General features: G+C 38.3%; 1 protein-coding gene across 2 annotated transcripts in view; it reads right to left on the bottom strand.

Annotated features, from left to right (window-relative positions):
• Window positions 1-6,775: 6,775 nt before the first annotated feature.
• XRCC5 (X-ray repair cross complementing 5) overlaps window positions 6,776-23,654 on the bottom strand; it is a 58,816-nt gene continuing 41,937 nt past the window's right edge. For both annotated transcript variants that reach the window (XM_071562852.1, XM_071562853.1), the window contains exons 17-21: window positions 16,412-16,521; window positions 15,816-15,912; window positions 13,768-13,835; window positions 8,954-9,025; window positions 6,776-8,178 (exon numbers count right to left, since the gene is read on the bottom strand). In XM_071562852.1, the coding sequence (XP_071418953.1) occupies window positions 8,164-8,178; window positions 8,954-9,025; window positions 13,768-13,835; window positions 15,816-15,912; window positions 16,412-16,521 (362 nt within the window). In that variant the 3' untranslated portion in view covers window positions 6,776-8,163. The remainder of the gene's footprint in view (window positions 8,179-8,953; window positions 9,026-13,767; window positions 13,836-15,815; window positions 15,913-16,411; window positions 16,522-23,654) is intronic.

Below are 23,654 nucleotides of genomic sequence, written 5' to 3'. Positions count from 1 at the left end.
ACAAGATGAAAAACTATAATGGATCACTGTAAAGAAAACAAATTGGGAAGAGGTCTACCATGCAGCACTGGAGAAACAGCTATGCCTCCAAAGAATGGTGCCTTGTAGCCTCCTTGGTACACTTCTGGAGAGGTAAATTTTGAAAAGCCATTAAGACAAAAGGATTTGAGGGGTCTCATTCCAGCCCCCAAAGGTCAGAATCAGATGGCAATTTCCTGCAGCCAGTGGTTGTGACTCTCAAACCTGGAAGTGCAGCACACATTGCTGATTTCTTCTGAAGGTGAGAGCTGAGACTGGAGCACAGCAGCAAAACAGGCTGGAGGGAGCTGTTGTAGGGCTGGAGCTGCAACCTAGTAAGAGAGCAAAGCAGGACAGACACCTGAAGTCAAGTTCAGAAGTGCTTTGTAAGTGCACATGGCACATGAAGGAGGCAGGTGAACACACGGAGAAGGTGCCGTGCACAGAAATAGGCAGAAAAAGTTCCAGTACTTCCCTGTGGGGTTTCTCTTCCCAGGAACCATCATGTCTTCACTTTCTGCTGACCAGCGAGGGGGTGATGGTTACAGCAAGAGCCTCCATACACTCAGCCTAAGGCAGTTTGTAAACCACTCCTTGCTTCTTATCCACTAACTGTAATTCAGGATCTCCACATTCTCAAACATATGCAAAAGCAGTGGGACAGCAGTTGTACAACAGGCCTGAAGTCCTGACAGTGACAGAGCCATGGCAATGGTAAGGGAGGACAGAGGAGACATTGGAGACAGCACACACAGCCAGGGCAGCTCACACCCAACCCACCTCTGCTAGTTTGGAGTGATGGCATTTCCCTGTCTCTTCACATCAAAGGATTCAAGTCTGGAGCTGCTTAAATAACTAGCAAAGCCACTGTCACTCAAAACATTGGCTTTCCCTTAAAATCTCACAGAGAAGTATCACCCAGTCGAAGGGTTTGCTTTGTTGTCTCTTCTGTACACAACAGGCAAAGTATGTGAACACATTTTGTGCCCAAAGGCCTGCTGAGCTTGGGATAAGTTAGACTATCCCCATGCTCTGTTAATATAAAATATACATCTCCTCCCACGGTGTTAACAGTCAGTTGGTCAGTAAATGAGTTTGTTAATGATCTCAGGGCACCAGTAAAATAAAAAAATAAATTAAACACACACACATAATGGCACCTCATAAAGCACTCACTTCTTGTTCCAAATTAAAACAGCATGCAAAGACAGGAGAAGGGCATAACCCACCTATTTCATATTTTAAAAATTAATTTGGGGGATGTCAGTGTTTGCTCTGTACTGCTATGAAGCTGTGGGCTTGTATGGGAACATCTGTCACTTGTGCACATGTTCACGTGTTCACAGACAGCACCCACCACCACAGAGGCAACCTTTCCCAAAGGAAATGAAGAAACTGAGAATGTGACTTTGGGTTGCCAAAAAGTTCCCACCATACTGGACTCAGAAAAAACAACTGCACAGGGAGTGAAGGCTGTTTACATCATCATTTTCATAAACCTTTTTCTATAAGTTATTCTTGTTTTGCTGTAGGTGCAGCTTCCCAAGGATGGCTGCAGAGGCAGGCAGGAAGGATAACCATGATACCCCACCCTGGATCCCCACACCTGCACCCTTGATATAGACAGGCCCGATGCACCTTTCAAGGTTTCTACAGCAATGCTGTCAGAAGGGACAAACTTGGCTACAATTAGCCCACTGAAAAAATGCAAGAGAACAGTTGCCTGGTCCAGAATGCACAACTCCTTATGAAAAGTCTGGCGTATTAGACAAATTCTGTAGCCCTATGTTATGACTTTTTATTTTGCAAAATGCCCTCACTAAGCAATGCAAGCCTGGATAATGGCTGTAAAAAGCATCCCATTAAGGGACTGCAGCTCTAGGACACGGGTGTCACCTACAAACAGGCAATGTGCATTAATACACACTGGTTAATACACTACAAATATAGACAAGCTACATGCATAGCAGCTACAAGAACTGTCAATCACCAAATAGCATTTTGAGCTGATGACACACATCTAAATCCCAAAAGCCATGGAAAATCTAAGAAAGAGCTGCTTCTTTCTTTTCTTTCTGCAGTACTGTCCTCCTTAGGACCTGTGTGTGTTGGTTTAAATGAATCTTAAGGGAATGTGCTTGTTGACATGATTTGCTCACTTCTCACAGTAAATGTTATCCTCTTATCCATTCAATTTCCTCCATCCTTGTCTTGAAGCACTACTTTTTCCAGTTGCTATCTGATCCCAAGCCGTGTATGTATATTTTGAATTATCTTTCCCTTCTCTCTTGGTTCCCTTGATGCCTTTAATTCATGCAGGGAGCAATTCGTGCTCTACAGACATGTCTGGCTTGTTGAGTACCAAACAAATCCCCAAGAGCGTAGAGGAACAGCATTCACAGCAGTCACGCAAGCTTCCCTGCACCCTGTTACCAGAGCATTTAGAACCTGAGCAACCAGGCTGCCAGTTCTAGGCATACCTGGTGATTTTGCCTCAGTATCCTCTGTGCAGTCATTGCTATAGAGGAAAACTGTGGTACAATCAAGACATCAACTTCTGCCCCATTGGCTGGTTTCATGCTGCCTCCGAAAGCACACAGGAAAGCCTCAGAGACTTCAGGAAATCTTTGTACAGTGAAGACTACAGGCACAGGCAAGTTATCTTCAGATACATTTGTTCTTCTAGGATTTGGAAAGTGGGGTCGATTGTTTCTTTAGAGAAACATGTCAGAGGGCTTGGATTAGGTAACCTTTAAAGGTCTCTTCCAACCCAAACTATTCCATGACTCAAAGCCAAACAAAATACAGAATTGCATGCCAACAATTCTGGCATTCTGCAGCTACAGAGTGAATCATAGAAGTGTATTTTCTTCAGTTTCACTCATCCCATAAGAGGAGTTTTTGTACGTCTCAAACCATTTGCAGCCTGGCCCAGAGTAATTTTTCAAGACCAGATACTGGCAACATAAAGGCCAGATTCCATCACAAGGAAATTCCTGAACAAAACCTCCAACAGTTACACTTACGGGAAGGAAACTATTTGCTTTGAATGCCTAACATATTTCTCCATGTAGCTGTGATTTGCCTTTCAATTCTTTTGACCCCACAGTAAACCTCCAAAACTGCTCACAGCTCTTCTGTGAAGAACTAGATTTCACTGTCCAGAAGGTGAAGCTGCTCCTGCCTTCCAGCACACACTCTCTGTAACGTATATGCGTGCTTTTATGTCCCCTTGATTTCCAGTGGGCCCCTTGGGTATGTGTTTTTCTTATCTTTCAAGTTACAGTAACCTGTTGGTAGCAAAAGGACATTCCTGCATGTTTTTCTCTCTTCATGTTTGTTCTTTTTCATATGCCCTCTGTCTCATTACACTTCTTACTTCTGAGTCATCATCAGCTTTAAGTTAAGAGAGACTATACACAACCTCATGCGTAAACCTTGTGCTGCAAGTCATTCAAATGCTGAAGTCTCTATTGCTCCCATTTCCTGAGAACTGCAGAGAAATCTCTTGCAGACAAGCTACAACCCAATTATATTGTCTTGCTGGTCTAACCCTATTCCTTCCACATTGATTTTGTCACTGCTGCCCAAAGGGAACTTTGTGACCATTTGCATTTTTAAATAGGTCAGTGTGTGTGTGTCTGAGAGAACTGTAAGTAAATGTTCATTATGTAAAACAGCTCATTCTTTCTGGACTGTGACAGAGATATAGAAAGGCTGTTCTTTTAAATAATAAGCTTTGAAACCTCATCTGTTTCCCCTCCTCACCTTTCAAAGTCATTAAGTGGAGTAACTGATCCTCCATTTCTCCAGAATATCTTGGTCTTTGTCTGTTCAATGTCTGCCTCTCATATATTCCTCCTGCCTGTGAGACACTTAATGGAATTCCTGCTGCTCCACTTCTCCTCAAGAGCAATGATTGTGTTCTCCTCATGTCCCAGGGAGCACCACAATAACTTGCTTTTAGTCATTTACTCCCACCTCCCAAATCTTTTGCCATAAAACTTTTGCACTGACAGTCTCTATCTGAAGTCTCATCCAAATGAAGTGCCTCAAAAGTCTATCAACTGCCTTCCCTATGAGACACCAAAAGTAAACAATTTTCCCCAATTGCAAAGGGAGGATAATGAAGAGGTAGAGAGATTGAATAAGTGGCCCAAAATGAGTCTTCTGCAGAACTGGGAATAAAACCCTGCTGTTGCTGTACTCCACTAATGAACTAGATTCTTAGGAAATAGGACAATGAAAAAATTTTAATGGAGCTACAAGAGACACATCTCTATTTAACTTAGAGGTTGCAGGTTGATTTAGTATTAGTACATCATTGAGGATTCCACCTGTTACAGAACACACCTCATTTCATGTACCTTCTTTATATCCTAAGAAGCCTCCAGATCTCACAAAGTTTTGAATCATCCTTTTTGACAGAGCCACAGTCCCCTTTCAAACAACACACAGCAAACCCAACCAGCTTAGCTATGGTCCCTGAAAGTGCAGGTGTCCTGAAGTTTTCCTTGTTTGCTTGACAACAAAAGTACATTCAGATCAGGGCCTTCTGTGCTACCATGCTTGGCAGCAAAGGAAAAAAATTCTTTCCCTACCGCCCCTCCCTCCTTTTTCACTAAGTAAAGGGTCCCTAAGCATACTGATATAGCTCCTGTAACTCTTGAGAAAAGTCACAGGGCTATTTCTTCACATTGTGGATATACTGACTCTGTGGAGAGAGAAACTTTGTCACTTGACTACTTGCATTAGCAGGCTGGAGAAGGAATTCCCATACATTCAAGCCATAGGTACTAAAAATCAGGTACTAACAGCTATTTTACCTTCCTTTACCTAGCCTTATGTCTGATCCACCTGCTTCAGGCAAAAATATCTGCACCACAGTTAGTCTCCTCAGGGGCTTGTGCTCCTTTATGCATTGTCTCAGACAGCAGATAGAAAATGTTTCTAGTTATATCCTACACTGGAGGTATTTCTGTTTTCTGTTAATATCCTGAAAGCTACAAGATTCACTCCCTTCTGTAGGAAAAGAAAATGACAGTTATTACTGCCTATTTTTGCACATTAAGATAGGAAGAAAGGATGAGACAGAGTTGCAACTCAGTAAGATTATGAAGAAAAACAATTCTTTGGTTTGATAACATTTAAAGCAACAGTAAATACATTTTTATGGTCAACCTACTAATTCCATCATAGACTTCCCAAACTCTCATAGGAGTGTATACAGCTGACTTGGTGCATACAGAGGGATCCTAAAAATTAGTACACCAGCAAATATAGATATGACCAAATTTGAGTATTTTTTTAGTGGTGTGGAATAATTCATTATTTGGTAACAGCAAAAACTACTGTGAGTACTTCAGACTGCTGGTAAAAGAAGTGGTTTTGATGGCCAGTAGTTAAGACTTGTATTGGTGAGTCATCAGAGGCACAGAATTCATTTTACTGTGTCTTCATCATGCTGGCTTCACAAAGTTATTGGGAAGAAGCAGCTAGATTAATTTCTGCCATTTAAGTCACTGAAGTACAGCAGGTATGTACAGAGAAAGTCAGATGAGAGGAGGTTCTACTGTAAGGCACTCTGAGCTCACAGATGCACTAACATTACATCTGGTCCATAAAAACAAGAAGGGACAGGTTTTCTAGTTCCTGTTTAGTTCCTTTATTTTCATTCATATAAGTACTATTCCAAAACAGTAAAAGGGGGAATTTAGAGGGGGACACTAATCTTTCCACTTAACTGTGACTTGCTGCATGAAGAAATACGATCAAGCTTTAAGTTAAGCTTGGTTCAAATGTTTTCCAAGTAATTTTCTTGTACAGTAAAAAAGTATCTCCGCCTCTACACCAAACATTTAGCAGAGTTCAGTCTGTTTTTTCATCCTTTGGAAAAGGTCACAGAGGCTGAAAATCACAGCCTTGCCTTTTTTAATGTATTTATTTTAGTCTCCACTTCAAATTCTGACAGTATTACAAAAGAAAACGTCACCTGTTCTGGTTTCCATTATTTTCTTTAGTGTGTGGTTGGACTCAATGATCTTGGAGGTCTTTTCCAACCCAATCAATTCCATTCTATGATTCTATGAATTCTCCATGACCTACATGTCTATTAGGCAGGTAAATGCCTCCCTGACATCCAATCCCGTCTGATCTCGGAAGCTCAGCAGGGTCAGGCCCAGTTAGTACTTGAATGGGAGACCTCCTGGGAATACCGGGGGCTGTAGGTTCTAGTCCTGAGGACTTCACTGTCACCGTCCAAGCTCGCTCGGCCGTGCCAGATGGACCTGAGGAGTTAAACGGTGGGGCCAGTTCCATGCATGCTGAGCCTCACCTAAAAATTCCACTGCGCAGGCTGGAAGGGCACACCCATGTGGGGAGAGCCCTTCCCAAAATCCTTGTTTGCAAAGGTGAACCATACATACAGAAGCAATACACTCTATAAATGAGGTCAACTGGTTCAAAAGAAACAGAAAGCCCTAATCCTTATTTTGATTTGCAGAGTAATTCTATCTCATCTGAGGTCTTGACCAAGATTTTCTCATCATCCCTGTAACATGGGAAACATTATTTTATATGGGTTTTATGAAGTTTAGAGTTTTAAATAATAGAGTAATTAATTACACTCTGCTTCTGTAGAGGAATTTTGATATTCAGTGTTTGCATTGTAGGTCCAGAAAAGAGGCTTTAGATCACTTCTCTTAGGTAGTGCATAGCTGAGCATCTGATTTTAGCAAACACGGTTCTGAAGATGATAAACAATTTTTAAAATATTTTTATTAAACAAACAACAAAAAAATTAAATGTAAAAAAAAAACAGCCAGTGTTGTGCTTCATAAATTGACCTTAAAACACATACAAAACAAGTATTTCTTATTTACAGTTGAGAAAAATATCTTCCAGTGACACAAATGCTATAAACATCTGCAAAGATCACTTACTCCCTGCCATCTGCATTTGAACTTAGGTGGGACAGGATGCAAGACAGGAGAGAGCAGGTTGCTGTCTAGGGAGGTAGGGGCAAAAAGCAATTGCTGTTTCCACACAGGAGCTGTTGGTCAGTATGAAGTGCAGATATTCCACAACCTTTTGTAACTATGGGTCACCTTTTTTTTTATGATCTTAATAACCACTTTTCACAGTATGTTTATACACTTATCATAATGGAATTAATGTGGTTGTACCAAACAAGCATGTGTGAAGGTGTCATTACTGTCTCTCCACATCCATAATTAAATCTGAGTATCTCTTTCTAGGCAGCATTTGACTACTTTGGATAGCTCTGTGCAGACAGGACTCCATCCTGGTTACCATTGTTAACTACTACCACAGCTGTCATGGATTCTTCCACTCTGCGTTAGCACTGTATGAAACAGAGATATAACTGATTCATCCTTCCTTTTCGCACCAGGGATGTCTGCAGTAACTGTACTAAAAAATCTAAAAAAAATCAAAAATCCCAGCACACAAAACAGGAAAATGTATAATAGAAAGGGGCAGAGACTTAGGGCTCCTGCTGAGCTGACAGGATAGAGAACCTGCAGCATAAAGACAACTATAATTACTGATTTTGGTACAGTGTGGCAAAACCAGCACACTTGGCTCTGCTGTGTGCTTTAGATTCTGTTGTGTATTTCAGACTCTCACTCTGAGTCGCTGGCCTAGAATTTTTTGGCTTTTTAGTTTTGTTTTTTTAAGCATGACAATAGAGACTTCTTCCTTTCTATAACAATAATGCTAAGGGTTTACTCCACTAAAGATTCAGTATGACCTGGTAACCTCACTGTGATATTTCTGTTTTCCTGTAACAAGACTTTCAGGCAGCAGAACAGAGTCTCATTAAATTTAGTAGTGTTTAACTGAAAGCAATACCAAGGACAAGCTATATTCACTGTTCTGAAGAAAAAAAAAGCCTTAAAGCTATCATTACTTCCCAAATACCTCAGATAATTTCAGTCTTCTGTTCTAGTTTTGGAAAGTTAGATGACATGTATACCAACTGGAAGTGTTTCTGGGATTTCTGCTTTCATTCAAGAAAATAAAAGATGGATGTACTGTCTTCTCATCAGCATCTTTTTTTTTGCCCCATCTCACAGGGAGATCTCTTCCAAAACTTTACTTGTATAGTAACCATATATCATCCAGTCACATCATGTCCAGCTGCAAACAGAAGAAGGAGATTTGAAGGAAGCAGTAATGAATTCAAGCTATTTCTTACATGTGTTTAGTGGTTAGAATATAAAGTGAATTTGGAAATCCTTATCACGCAACATAAATGAATTACACAGAGCTTATTACTAAGCATCTATAAAGTATAAAAGCAAACCTAAAAATTTCATCTTCACATAAACATATGTGAAATTTGTAGATTTTAAAAAGTACAGTCCAAAAGTAGAAATTTGTCTGTTATTGAAGGTTCTTTAAAACCATCTACACCATCAACTTAAGCCTTGGAGACAGGTTTGTAATGTCTCAGCCTGTAAAAGATGGCTAAAATATTTATTAAAAGCCCTCCTGAAATCCTCAAATTTCAGCAAGTCTATATAGAGAAGTTTAATTGAGAAGATTAAAACAACTTTTCTTAAACAATTTTTAGTTTTCAACCCACACAAATAGATGATCAAGAAATACAAGGTTTGTTAAATGCTATTAGAGTAAATTATAACAATCCACCATCAAATGAGCAGCCTCGGTGGCTGTTTCGAAACACTCTAGAGGACACATTTTGTCTATGTAAACATAACATAGTATTTGCCATGATGAAATTACACACCTGGTTAAATCGTACAATACCAAGTAATTTCATGTGACTCTTTTCTGACTCAATTTGTTTAGTGTTTTCTAAGCCACACACTCTAATCTACTCATGCGCTCTCACTACACTTTTCAGTTACAGTACAATTCTAAAGTCACACCGTATCTTTATGATACTCACCAAATCATCAACATCACCAGCTTCATCTGTGGGAGGCAGCGATTCATTTTTAACTTCTTTCGGAGCCAAGAACTGAAAATACAAATGTACTTATGTGATACTGACAAAACTGAGAGCCTTTAATGTTAAATTAACAGAATGTCTCCCCTGAATATCCAAACAAATCCACCTGTAATTAAAAATCATGAAGAAAGTTTCTTCTAGTTTTCACACTGCAAAATCATCTTAACTACAAGAAATTTCGTAAGACTTGCTTTGAAGGGATTCTATGGTGAAATGTGTCAATAACTAGACAAAAGGATATGGTTCTTCAGACAACATATGGTTAAGGCTGCAGAACACCCTGTTATAAGGATGCTGCAAATATTAGTCTCTAATCTCAGGGGGAGATGGGGAAAGTTCAGAGAAGACAAATCATTGGAAGACTAATAAGTCCACAGAAACATTCTCAAGCACAAAAAATTCTTGAGACATCAGTGGCTGGAGCCTGGGACTGTACACTTTCCCCTACCCATCCCTTTTTGTCTGATGTCAAACACTGGCTTCTGGGTTAGGCAGAAATTTTGTTCACTATAGTTTGGCCATGTTTATGTTCCTAATAAAATATAATTTTAAAAAGTAATACTGTGTGTAGCTACAAAATTCTCAAGGATAACAAACCATCCCTCTGATACAAATACATACATGAGCTGACCAATGTCTTAAAACATTTTCTACATACAACATTCTAGTACTGTGTTCAACTTAGAAATTTCCACGTTTAATTCAATTAACATTTAACTAATGAACAAAGACATGAATTAAAAACAAAAAACGCTCAAACATTCAAGATGGTTAGAATGCCAGTCTTTAAAATTGGAAAATTCATTATGTAAAATTGTATTGCCACAGCTGCTGATACAACTCACGATATGCCCTTCACTTAAAGCACGACATTCATAAACAGAAGAGATGGGCAAGGTTCTCAGATACTATAACAACTGAAATCACACATACAGACAATATCTAGAGTACAACCACCCCTGAAGTATTTTTCTGTTAGCCTAAAATAAAAATCTTAGCTAGAATGGTAGAAAAAAAATACTAATCCTTGACTCTTACTTTAAAAAGTGTCCAGTTGTCTACAAGTTTTAGTTACAATCTTTTTACCAATATCCTTAATATAAAATAATATTTTTCCTTATTAAAACGCACCAGAACAAACACACAGAGCCAGGAAGAACAGATAACACACAGATGTGAAGCTGAGGTGGTAGAAAAGCTGCATTCCATGACTTTGAGTTCCATCAACCTTAAGTCAGAAACAACTTCACTGTAACTCCATGATGATGGAAAAGAACAGCTAATTAGAAAATAACTGCATTAAACAGGCTATAAATACCTGCTTAGGGTTAATGTAACTCTTTTGTGCAAACAGATGACTTCTGACAGCAAACTGCTGTCCAGCTGAGGGCTGGAACTGTACCAGCCATGCAGGATGTGTAAGAGGCCATGGGATCCCTATCAGCACCAATCTCTGACACAATACACCTGTACTATGCAGAGCTTAAATGCTACTTTAAATAAGTAAAATATTCTGATCCTTCTCTAGAGCACTAGTGACAGCCTCAGACACAGGGTAAAACACTGACTTTACCTGCTGTATCCCATTTGTGGGAAAGAATCAGATATCGTGTGCACTGGGATGAAAAGCAAATATATCACATTTGGTTAACACCAGAGGCACAGACAACCTCTGCCTGGTTGTCTCAGTACCCAAAAGGTCAAACCTTTCCTACGTCCTAAACAGCAACATCCAAGAGGAATGCAGAAAGCTCACTCCATAGACAACACATGTTTTAACATGCTGAGCTCAACCTACCATACAGATTTTGTAGAAAATGTGACAAGGACAGAAAGGAACACAATTTCAAGATGCTGTATGTCTGTGTATCTTTTTTGTTGGAAGAGTTCTTAATCTACTAATCTAGTAGTAATATAAAGCACATACTATGAAACTAAAAGATAATGACATTGTCAGCTCTGAAAGGCTTTTTGTGCCAGATCAAATTTCATTTTTGCACACTTAATTAAGAGTCAAATGGCATTTCTGAAAGCAGCACATTTTTCAAAGTTCTAAAAATTAGCTTTCTCACACTAAATTAGGTAAAGAAAGCTAAAAGCTAGAGAAATGTACAATGAAGATTTGCAATAAATTGAAACCTGAAATTTCCATCACATGCTGAACATCAAAAGTTGGGTTTTTTCCCAAAAACCTATTTTACATTTATGCAAAAGGAAATTACATATAATAGCTGTGGTGAAATCCATTATCTTCACCAAAGCAACTAGAAAAAGAACTTGACATTTCTGCTGTTTTAATCTATCACCCTCACGCTTTAAAAATAATATCTCCCGTATTACAAAAAAAAACCCCAAAACAACAAAACTACCTAAAATCATTTTCTCAGTGATAGGAAAATATGCTCAGATAACCTATCTCAAGCAAAAAGAAAAAAGAAACTTTTACCTGTTACCTCTCTAATAAGCAGCCTTGTAATTGTTCCTTTCTCCTGCAGACAGCAACCCTACAAAATCTGAAATCTTACAGCCAAAACAGCCCTGACACTGCTCTCAGCTGGGAGCCAGGATGTAAGAGAAACAGGACCACACTGACAGCCAACCCCATGATTTACAGTCTTGCACATGGCCTATTACAGAGCAGAAGAAAACTTGCATCTTACCCTATAGGGGAATATTTGAAAAATCCAATATAACCCTTTAGTGAAGGATATCACCTTCAGTACAGAAAACAAATGAATCACTTGTGCAATCTACTACAGACTATAGATCTAGGAAAATGCTGACTTTGTATCACACAGGAAACCTGTGATTGGGTTTAACTGGACCAAAGAGGACTAGATTTTAGATGAGCACCATAACCTCAAGATAAAATTTTTTACTCCTGCATATCTTACTCCAAGAATATGCAGTCTTCCAGTTTCTTCACTAAAAAGTCATATGAGCTCTTGATGAACAGTGGCAAATTAGGGTTTTGGGTTTGGGCAGTGTGTGAGGAGGTAGTTAATCCAGTGAATAACTGCGACTACCTAGTTAGCAAAGAGATGCAACCCAATTAGTCTGTAAGTAAAGTAACAGCCACGTTAGAGAACTCTGCTGCAGAGCTGAATTCATGCACTCTCTCATTCTCCCAATTTAATGGGGAGATATGGCTATTGTATGACCTTCAGTCAACCACAAAGTAGTTTCCCGTATTGCAACATATGGCTGCCTGTAGGATGATGGTAAACAGGAATGTAAATTTGAAGTCACTCTACAAATACTTTGCTCTAGCTTAGCCTGGCAGCTCTAAATTAGTCCTGGGTACTCTAATCTGTGCTGCATTCCTATGTAGGCACAGTATTTTTTAGCTACCACAAGCTCACAGTTAAGACAATGGTATGCTGTAAGATCTTCAGGGTTAGCAGAGATTTCCTTAAGGAACAGTGGCTGTTTCACACAGCATTAGCACGTTTTTTGAGCATCAACAATAGTTTCAGACTAGAAAGCAAAGTTCTCAAGAAAAATGTCTTAAGAAGTTTCCAAGTAAATTCATAGCACTTGAAATAGATAAAAACCCCTGATACTCTTTAAAACCACCACTGGGGAAAGAAGTTGCTCTATACATTTATGTGTAATGAGAAACAGCCAGTAGGTCCTTCATGTCTGGAAAAATCATCATACTCTGACATTTATACCCTGCACATGGGCCCAGCTTTCTGGACTCCCAGTTTGTTAGCTTTTCATTTTCATGACATTTCTGTGCCTTCTTCACCTTGAGGTAAATTGTTACAGATGAAAAGAGCTGTTTCTAAAATACCACCTTTTTCTGCTCATTAAATAACTCATGGAGAATCTATTTCTACTCACTTCTGGCTATTGCTAATGGAAGGCCTGAAAGTTGCAAAAATCAATGTGGCATCTTGTATAATAGCTACTTCTCTGTACAATACTTAGTGATTTTAGCCACAGGTTTACCTTCGGGGGTCTGTAATACGAGGACTTTCTTTCTCCCAAACTAGCAGCCTGATACAATAAAGCTCATCTTACCCTCTCCACACAAATACAATTTTTGACAGCAGCTGTGAATTCTGCTTTCTTGCAGACAGAAGGCACCATTCTGCCTGTTAGAATTCAGTCCTTTATATCTGTGACATCTTTCATTCTTCACTGCAGTTACTGAAGTGCAATATTATACCTGCAAGGACCCCAAAACTCTCATTTCCAAAATGATCTAATATGATCACCAGTCACACCAGCACCACCTATGATGTCCATCAATCCACAAGAGCTGCATAAAGTGGAAAATATCAGTACCACTGCACATATGGTGAAAACCAACCAGCCGTAACAGCCTTAACTGCTGGAGCTCACAACACCTTTAGACAAAAAAAGTATTTGATTTTCACACTTGTGCTACCAGTGAGAAGATATTTCTTTCTATGAAGTCCAAATAGTGATCTTGCATATGTAAATTGTATATTGCTGTTCCACTACACTGAGTTGCTGAAGCTGCTACTCTTTGTAGAGGGTATTTTCAGATAATGTCAATATGTTCTACTTTCTAAAGATTAATTAAAGTAAAACACTGTGGTACATGCTAAGAAATTATTTTTGCTCTGTATTGTAGCAATTTCAACTGAGAGGCGAAAGGACACCCGTATTCCTTTATATGCTTCTACTTCATTCTTCTAAAGGTTTATCTACATAAGAAAGTTTTCCTGTTCCACAACAAGGTCTCTATATAAACAGATGCTCATTAAAAAAAATGATACCTTTTCAGCCTCTTCACTAGTCACCAAACTTTCCTCTGCTTCATCTTTACTGATCAAAGAGATTCTGTCTGAAAAAAAAACCATGAAAATATCATTAGAAGGCTTCCCAAAAATGCACCTGTTACAAACGAAAAAAGTGTTCCAAATTCCAACTTATGAATGTATCATCATTACCAGCTAAAAACATTGCTCAAAGGAAAATGTGACTTGCATAAATGAGTCAAATATGATATAAACTATGATATAAAAATAAATTAATGAGTATATTCATAAGCTTGTGGAAGTATCCATTTAGGAAACTGCTAATATTATGACAATCAAACTAATGAGACATTGAAATCAAGATCACAGATGAAATGCTGAAAATCTATTAGAAATTACACTTTCAGTCATTCCGAGCATGCTCTTAGGTCCTTAGAAAAAATTAACTCCTAGCATCCAGACACTCATGCTGTGATTACCTAGAGTGAGTACCAAAGTGCTGGTTCTGCTCCACTTGGCTTCATGGTTGTGCCACCACACTGCGCAGTGAACCCACCCTGCCCCCACAGAAAAATCTCCTTTACTACACTGACCCCAACAGTTTTTCCAGTTTAGCTCACCACTTGGCCACAAAAATGCTTGTGCCTGAATCAGCAGCTGTGGATGTGAGAGCAAAGAACTGTAAATTCATAAAGGTTTCAGCAGCACCAGTGTAATGCCTATAGAACCACATGGCAGGGTTTCATGAAATAAGTAAATCTGTCAAACAGATCTGCCTTGCTCCTGAGCCACTAATTCATTAACTTACATCCATCCTGTTGTGGCAACTGCAGTCACTTACAACAAGGCCCAATACACCCAACATTTGGTAAGAAAGAGCGGATGGGTCATGTGGTAAGAAGAAGGGAAAACAGGACTTCTGCTCTTGGTAGCAACAAGCAAAAAGCAATTTCAGCTGCCTACTGAGAGCAGTTAAATGATGCATAAAGCACCATGATTTTATTTCATCATGTTCTCTAAGGAAGATATTCTATTTTCAATGAAAATACCATCTCTTTGTTTGTCTGTTGGTTTTTTCCCACAAAAATATACTCCAGTTTGTCAGAAACTGGATTTGTACTACCAAAAAATCATTCTGTAATGGCTTTCAAAGACCCACATTTCTCACTTTCAAAGTTTATTGGTTTCTTTTTTCCAATTTCTTCAGAGAAGGTCCCTTACAACACTACTGAATTAATATTCTTGTCAGTGTTGTCTTGTGCTGTTTTTTGGGTTACTAAACAAACTTCCATCCTGTACTTCGAAAAAGTTGGATGAAGATGATGTTACAGTGTGCCTTGAGCTGATCACTTTGAAAGGTACTATACAAAACCACATCATTGCATTTTATACCATACACCTTTAAGAGATACAGCTGGGCATTTAACAGATTTTCTTAGCATTGGTTCCAAATAAAAACAAGAGTATGACATAAAAGATTACTTTTTTAGTCTACTATATTTCATATTTGTGAAAATGTTCCTTTATTTATCACTTGCATAGTCTCTGAATGTCTTTCAGAACGGCACTGCCTTGTATCTCCTGGTTTAGTCATAGGTGGAATAATACCACATTTTGTCCTTTAGGTTACTTAAACATAAAATGATCAGTGACATATTTCAACGCTATCTATGACTTTTTTTGAAGCTTAAATTGGAAGAATCTTTTTAGATCTTCGCTGAGAGAGTTTTTTGCACTTATTGTGAGATTCAGCTGAAATGGTGTCTCCTTCTCCTTACCCCATAACATTTAATTTGCCTCTTTTTTCCACAATTAATTTAGCACTTCAACAAGACTTCGCAAAGCATTATGAATATTGCTGGTATAAAACTATTAGTGCAGAAAAGGAAGCTGCACATGAATGATTTTTTAGACTTTTTTTTTAACAGGCTGCAGGAATGAACCATATCAAAATACTGCTGTGGGGTAATTTAACTGTCCCACTACTAACAGTTTTCCTCTTACGTAATGGGTACATGGATAATAGAACTAGAAATTTTTTATTTTCTTTTTAAATGCCATCCTACCTTGTATCATGATTTCCCAGAAATCAGCTAAGCCTTTATTTTCTAACTTTGATTTCAGGGCCTGCAGAAAGTCATTAAAGCACTGCACCTTGGACAGCTGAAAAAAAAAATAACAGCCATGGTAAATAAGAAAAAAGAGCACTGCAAACTTAATTCTTCATTAAGTCATCTAACACAGTAAACACAAAAGTCACTAAAGAATTTGATTTTTATCCCTATTACAACCATGATCTCTAATCAAAGGTGAGCTACAAAAACTGCCTTTCAGAAAGCTTGAAAGACTTTCTGGTAACTAGTTTTATTGAAGGAAAAAAACTGTAGGATTGCTTATTTTTCTTATACAAGCATCAGGCCATAGGCCTTCTGTTTTATGTTTAAAAGAAAACATACAGCAAATAATACCAGAGAAGCTAGTCCCCATTCCTGTAAGAATAAAAAAAAAAATCCATAAAATGCAACTCTATTTCTAAACTTTCAAACACATTTTAATCTAAAAATCAGTTATTTTTTGCTGCAGCAATAAATTACCAAGTTTCTAATATAGCAATAGGCCCATTATGCCTTTCACTTGAAAGAGATAAGAGCGTTAACATTACCTTCATGGCCTCCTCTCTGAAAACTCTGATACAATCAATCCCTTTCATGTAATACTGCGAACCTTTATTTTCCAGGAACTGATCAATGCGATTTATCAACTGCTGACTCACTGGAAGGCAAGGAGAAATAAATAAATAAATCAAATAATGAACACTTCCAAGGGGGGGAAAAAAACCCCGATTTCCTTTTACTTCTCTCTTTTTCTATTCCACAGACATCTAAATAGTTAATGATACCCACAGCACCTCAAACTACACAAGTTGATTATTGTTATCTAAGGTACCAAGAATAACTTCAGACTCTCTGGAATAGCTCGATATACTAGGAAGAACCCCAAACATGTCCAAGCCAAAAGTGTTTTCACTGAAAGCCAAGGAAAAAAGCACTGGCCTAGCTTGTTTGATCAAATCCAAAACCAGAACATTTGGGATCCTAAAGCTTAGGGAGGTAACATTCTACAACACAAGCATATCCCCTAAACATCCTTTGAAACAGATGCATATTTCAATGAAAGTATTACATTTACAAGGAAGGTATGATAATGTCAAAACAACATCTGTAGAGTGACTGCAGTTAAAAGACTACCTTGTTGTTATTGACATTAGAGTATATCCTGTCTCTGTACAGGCAGTTTAATGATTTTTCATCAGGGCAACATGGTTTATGATTATGGAGAAAAGCATTACAAGCTGTGCATGCCTGACAAAGAAGCAGAGGTAAACTGTGACACCTGTACCAACAAGAAGGGCAATACCAGTTTTATCCTTACTGTTGAGCTTGTAAGAGGTAGGTTAACTGGAAACCACTGCAGACAAGTAAAAATATCACCCAAGAGCTCTGCAAGCCCAACTAATTTCTGCTGGATTTTAGTACTTTATTATTCATGTTTAATTACAAATGAGGAACTGTCCAATTTTACCCTCTAGCAGACACCTCAGCCTAGGAAAAGACAAGTGTGAGGATACAACAGTGATCTATAAACTCAGAAGCATTGTGAAAAAGATGAATAGGGAGTTGAGAGTCGCCTGCTCTCTCAAAACAAGAGCCAAGAGTTGGGTTAAGAACAACAAAAAAAAAGTACTTCTTTAAACATAAACTAGTTAACCCCTTTACCACAGGCTGCTGTGGGATGCTTGAAGTTTTAACAGCTGAAAAAGATGTTTGAACAAATTTCTGTAATTCTTAAAAGAGGCTCTCTGTCAAGAGAGATTAACAGTGATGTGACCATTGAGGAAGAAAATTCAGGAAACCATTCTAAACAAGTCACAGCATCTGCCTGTCCTGTTCTTATACTGTTAAAGACCAGTTACTGGACTAGCAGAACCTTTTGCCTGACCCACAGCCCTTCCTGTGTCCAGATGTTATGGGTATAGTTGTCACTGTATTTCAGCTAAGGAAATATCAACAGCCATCTCCCAGAGTGGTGGAAGAGACAATAAGAAGTAAATACATGGAGAAGGAGACATTGTTTAAGTACTGTATTCCACTCTGCTCACTGTGAGCATTCACAGTGCAGGCTGTTATATAATTTTCCATAAAATGCCTAATAGAACTGAATCTGAAGAACAGTATCTCTGAAAAGGGAGAAACAAGGCATGTTTGATATTCTTCCACTAGCTTTGACAATTTTTAGAAAAGGAGGCTGATAATCATTCTGCCAACAGCAGCAACAGCACAAGAAAGTGTGCAGAAGTGCCTACTGTGCCAGAGGTGATCAGCTCACTCTATTTATTTCACCAATAGCTGACAAACTAAATTGAAGTCTCACTACTTAAGCTCCCCAAGTTAAGTCAGTCCATTTTTTTCACGGTTAATGATTTTCTCATTAAATGTTCTAATTTCTTATGAATTGCACTAATAAAATCAAGTCCTACTGGTGTTTTCAGTGGTGGTGGTAGTTTTCTTAAACACTGCCTTTTCATTGATGTGTTAAATTAAAACCCCAGGCACTATGAGGGTGCAATAGAAGTCCTTATTGTCAGAATGATTCCAGCACATACTGTCTGAAATTATCGCTCTACTACCTTTTTTTGCATTTTTTTTTAAATTCCCTTACATTTGATTGCCCTGACAGCCATCAGAAGAAAAGATGTTTTCTTGCTGCTGACTGTGAGCTGCCTCCTTTAGAAATCTGGTGTAAGGAACCAAAGGAAACCTACAATGTTTTACTAGGCATTGAAAGACCATAATATATGCAGCAAACAGGTTACATAGCAACAGTATTTTAAGTCAGACTCCTCTAACATGTAGAAACAGTTTGGCTAAAGCTGTTTCTGTCCCTTGGGTCTCCTTTAAATGATAGGCCAATGAATCCAGAATAGAGGAAAATCCCTGCGTTCTGATTAGACCACCAAATTATTTCAAGGAGCCAAAGGCAATACCAGAGACAGTAGATAAGGATTACAACTGGAAATTTTTGAAGTGGACTCTGTTCTTTTGCACTTCTAAGTCTGAGAACCTTGTTGATTTCCTGCTGTGTTTTCATTAGTCTGAATCTTTAGGTCTCGGTGCTGTAAAAAATTAGATGTCCCTGGTTTTGGAGCACGGCATATTCTGCATAAAGATGTCTTTTCACCTAAGCTGTGATAAGCATTAACTCTGATGTATCCCAACAAATTTCAGGCATTGAGGTTTTGAAGAACAGGTCCTTGAGTTACAAACTGACAGCTTATTCAGGCCACTGCTATGTAATTATAACTTTTTTTCCTTCCCTCCCAACTTACCTCATTCCACATACACATTTAAGGAAGTGAACTAAGAGACTTGCATTAACTGAAATTTCAGCACTCCTAATAACCACCACATTCCGCAGAATATCCCAAGAAATTTTAATCTCCTGTTTCCTCCTTCTACTGTACCTGACTGGTTAGATAACAAACATAGCTATTAAAGGTTGCAGAACTGCAGGGAAAGAAAAAAAATCACCAGAACAGCAGATATTTTAGTTCTAAGAGAATTTAATCCCTTCTCCATTGGCATTCAGATACATTTGCTACTCTAAAATACACTCACTAGTGCTGTCATTTCTTGTGAAATGTGCCATGAACAATTATATTCACTTGCTATCTCTTAACAGTTATAGTACAAAAGTGTAGTTATATTTTCATGTTTGTTCAGTTCAGTTCTTGGTCTTGATTACTATGCCAACCAGATTACGCAATAATAATAGACAAAACTGTTTATTGTTACAGACCAAGTTTAATTCCTTGGGATTTTTTCCTCCCCAGGTTAAGAAAATCTTCCTTTAGACAAGAACCCTGTTGCTGACAATCATTTGATTTATCTGCTGGTGGTGGTAATGATTTGTATTCATGGACAGTGCTTAAAGTAAGAATCATTGACAATTCAGTTAAATCACCTGGTAATTTTAGAATACTGCTCTGTATGTATCATTTTTTTATAACTGAAAAGAAGAAAGAAAACTGTCCTAATTTTTAAAGATTGCCTTCATCTCTAAGCCAAGAAATATGAATTTTAAGATCAAGAGCTGTTGAATTGCTCCAGTGTCCAATGAGGTGCTGTTCAGTTTTGAAATGGTCTCTCTAACTGGCCTGTGGGTATGGATCAGAATGATTTAGGCTGGATGTCTGAAGGACATATGACCCAAATCTCTGCTCAAAACAGGGTCACTGTGGATCAAGTGGCTCAGCGCTCCACAGACTTGAGCTCCATGTACCTCCAAAGATGGAGAGTCTCCAAGTTCTCTGGGCCAGTCTTTCTGTGCTTGAGTACCATCACTGTGATTTTTATTATCTTTTTCCTGTACCATCTAATTCAAATTCTGTTTGTTGCAACTCAGAGCTTTAATTCTCACCTGATTGCTCTGCCCTTCAAAGATGAATCTGGCTTCATCTTCTCTGTGATGCAGATACACAGAAAACTTCAAAGTGATTCTATATACTCAGGCATTTAGTTTGCGAATACGCTTGTAATGACTGAATTATTTTTATCAAACCAGTCATTGCATTTGGCCTACCTAGCAGTAGAGCATGAATAGTCTCCAAAACACACAAAAATCTCCAATAAGATAAAAACGCAGACAAACTGCAAAAACATGCCAACATAAAATGAAATTAAATACTAGCTTTTGCAAAAGCTAACTTAGGTCCAGAAAGGTAATTGACTATACCTATTTCTACAGAAAATCATCCTTGTTCATGTGCTATTGCTGACTCCTTTAGCTGTATTCTTCTACAAGTGCCTAGGAATAAAAATATTTTTTAAACCTCTATAAATTATAAAAATGAAACTTTGGGACAGTTTGCCTCTGGACACTTTTTCTTATGTCCATAAACCACAGAGTTGTCATTGCAGATCTCTCTCCACTGACAATCAGTAAAATAAAATTCAGCTTTCAGCTTCAGGACTTCAGACATCATGTTGTCAGACGGAAGTCCTGTAAGATGCAATGAAATCTGGCCTATAAACTCCCACAGAAAATCTACAAATCAAAGAAAATACTGTGTGTCAAAATCAGTTTTTTTTACTCCCCTGATCCTGTCTTCCACAGAAGCCTAAGAAAATACAACACATCACATCAGACATGATCTGGCCTCCAGAGATGCAGATATGGATAGAAACATCTAAATAGTCCAACAGGATGAACTGGTGATTACTGGCTACCCCTTTGGCATTACAAAGATGGCAAGCACTCACTGCATTTGAGAATCTTCTTTGCAGCCACAGCAATGAGAAACTCATTGTACATCCTTGGGAGCAATGATTAGATTCTGCTCAGGTAAACTAATCTATTTTATGTGCATTCATTGACAAAAACATCAGAGGGTATTATCAGAAGACACCTCTCTGTGATGACTGTGCATCTGTACCCTGCTCAAAATAAAACCTGCAGAAAATGACATCTCTCTGGCCGTGAATGCAAATAAAGTAAAGGTATCTAGAAGGGAACACAATTCTACTTACAAGAACATCAACATTAACCAGTGAGTTGACATGAAACGCAACTCATTATGTAGCATTTAAGCAGGTCCCTACTGTACTAAACTACACTGTTGTCAGTTAAAACCAAAGGTAATTACTGTTTCAGGAATTGAGCTGCCAGTCTCAGAAAACTAAGGTCCTTACCAATTTTACACACTTTGATTTTCTAAAAACATGTATGTGCACATTAGTGATCCAGTTCTCACTAAGACGAATGCAGCATTTCCCCTGCCCTGGTCTGCTGTGGGATGCAGCATCAGACATGGGACAACTTGCACTTCGGCTTCTGCTGTGAATGGCACAAACCTTGATCACTAAATCCCAGCGTGGCCACTGCAGGAAATGTATTGGTACTCATTTTCAATGATAAATATACTATCAGGACTTCAACCATGCTGCTGAAAAAGGCGGAAAATGCCCCTTGCTATCCTCTGGTACTGCTAACTTTATAATTTTGGTGTGGACCGAAGATGTTCTGTGCCATTAACCTGCAGCTTAATTAAAAACCATAGTGCCAGTATGCAAAGTATTACTCTTCCTATTACTACAACCTCTCTATCTACTCAAAAATGCACCCCCATTCAAAAGTATTTCTCCTCCCTATAGAAGAACTCTGTTGCTATTTTGTTTTTAAATGAGAATGTAAACTCTATTCAGTTTGGAAGACTATACTGGATGCTTTTTTAATACAAGAAAGAAGAAAAACAGGATGCAACTTAGCAGTTCTCCTCTCTGCATCCTGATACATGTAGGGCTTTTTTATTAATAATGAACTATTTGAATGCCACAGATTATCCTTTTCTGGAAAGAAATTTTGTATTTCACATGTTCCAGCACAGGAGAAAAAAAAAGTTTCATCATTAAGTGACATAAAATTATACTTAACTCCTCAGAACCACTGAATAGTTTTACACCAGAATTTACTACTTACTTAACCAGAGTGTAATACAGCAAGTCATTAAAAACATGCCTGCAAGGTTTTATGTATAAAACTACCTAAAAGGCTCTAAAGCACAAAAAGGATTATCCAGAAGAAAAAGATAATATGCAGAGCATGTTTTTATTTACAGCAGCTTCTATATCTCCTTCAAATGGGTGACTGTTTAACTACACCTTAACATTACAGAGCAGATCACATGGAATAAAAGCAAATAGCTCAAAATTTCAGACCCTTCTGAACATGTACTGCAGTTATCTCCAGCAAAGCTATCGAGTGGACATATTTAAGCAGTCTCTAGGCAAGCCATCTCCAAGGGTAATCACTGTGCTTATTTCTGCCTTAAAGCTTTCCTACATGATAAAATTTATTAGCATTACAAAGTAGTCAACTGTTTCACAGTTTCTGTATCCTAACATGTTGTACAATGTTATTTTACTGCATCTTAACACACCTAAGATTTAAGAACAAAATTCCAAATATATTTTAAATAAGCAATTTCTTCTGGAGCTAACACAAAATCCTTGTAAAAAGCTAGCTAAGCTGGCTTACAGGTCTGGAAATCCTGGAGAGAAATGGCTACATAGGCTTTAACAGACTGTGTCCCAAGTCAATATACTACTCAACACAATCCTCAAACTACGCCTAAAAGGACCAAAGGCCTTGTTGAAATTTCTAACACATCACTTAAGCACTTCTACAAATCTTTCTTTGAAAATAAATGCTACATTAATGACTCTTTGGAAGATCAAGTTTATCTTTACAACCTTCAAACCACCCTTTAAAAGATAAAGCACCCCATCCATCTTGTGCATTCTTTTTTAAGATACCCTTGGATTACATATATCTCTGTACAGCTATTCCACTAGGGAAATATCACAGAAACAAACAATAATTCTGTTGCATTTTCAGACTTAGGGCATGCAAGACATGTGCTTTGTATTCTTCCTCTCCTCTGCATGAAAACCCTGTCTTGCTGAGTGTTGAGGGTAGAGGCAGTGCACACAGAGCCTCCTCTCATCTTTCAGATACACATATTACCTGCTTTTAACACCCTAAAGTCATGCTTTCTTCTGCTCACAAGGAGTAAGCAACGACCTTTGCATGTAAAGATTTAAATGCCTTGCATTGGAGTCTTTTGTTTCTACATGGAACAGAGTAAGTAGACTGCAGAAGACAGGTTTCTCACACTGTGCACAGCCAACAGCCTTCCACATCAAGCCAGAAAGATTGTGGGAATGAGAAGCTGAGACTCAGTTTGAAGGAGACAGTCAGAGAACACCAAGGGATCTTCTGTTAGAAACACCTGAGGGGTTGCTCAGGTGCCTCACTGTAGGTGTCTAAGTGCTGTCTTACTCAAGCAC

This window comes from Pithys albifrons, chromosome 8 (assembly GCF_047495875.1).
Source record: "Pithys albifrons albifrons isolate INPA30051 chromosome 8, PitAlb_v1, whole genome shotgun sequence".
Classification (NCBI taxonomy): Eukaryota; Metazoa; Chordata; class Aves; order Passeriformes; family Thamnophilidae; genus Pithys; species Pithys albifrons.
The sequence above is the reverse complement of the archived record's forward strand: the minus strand, read 5'-3'. Positions and strand labels throughout refer to the sequence as shown.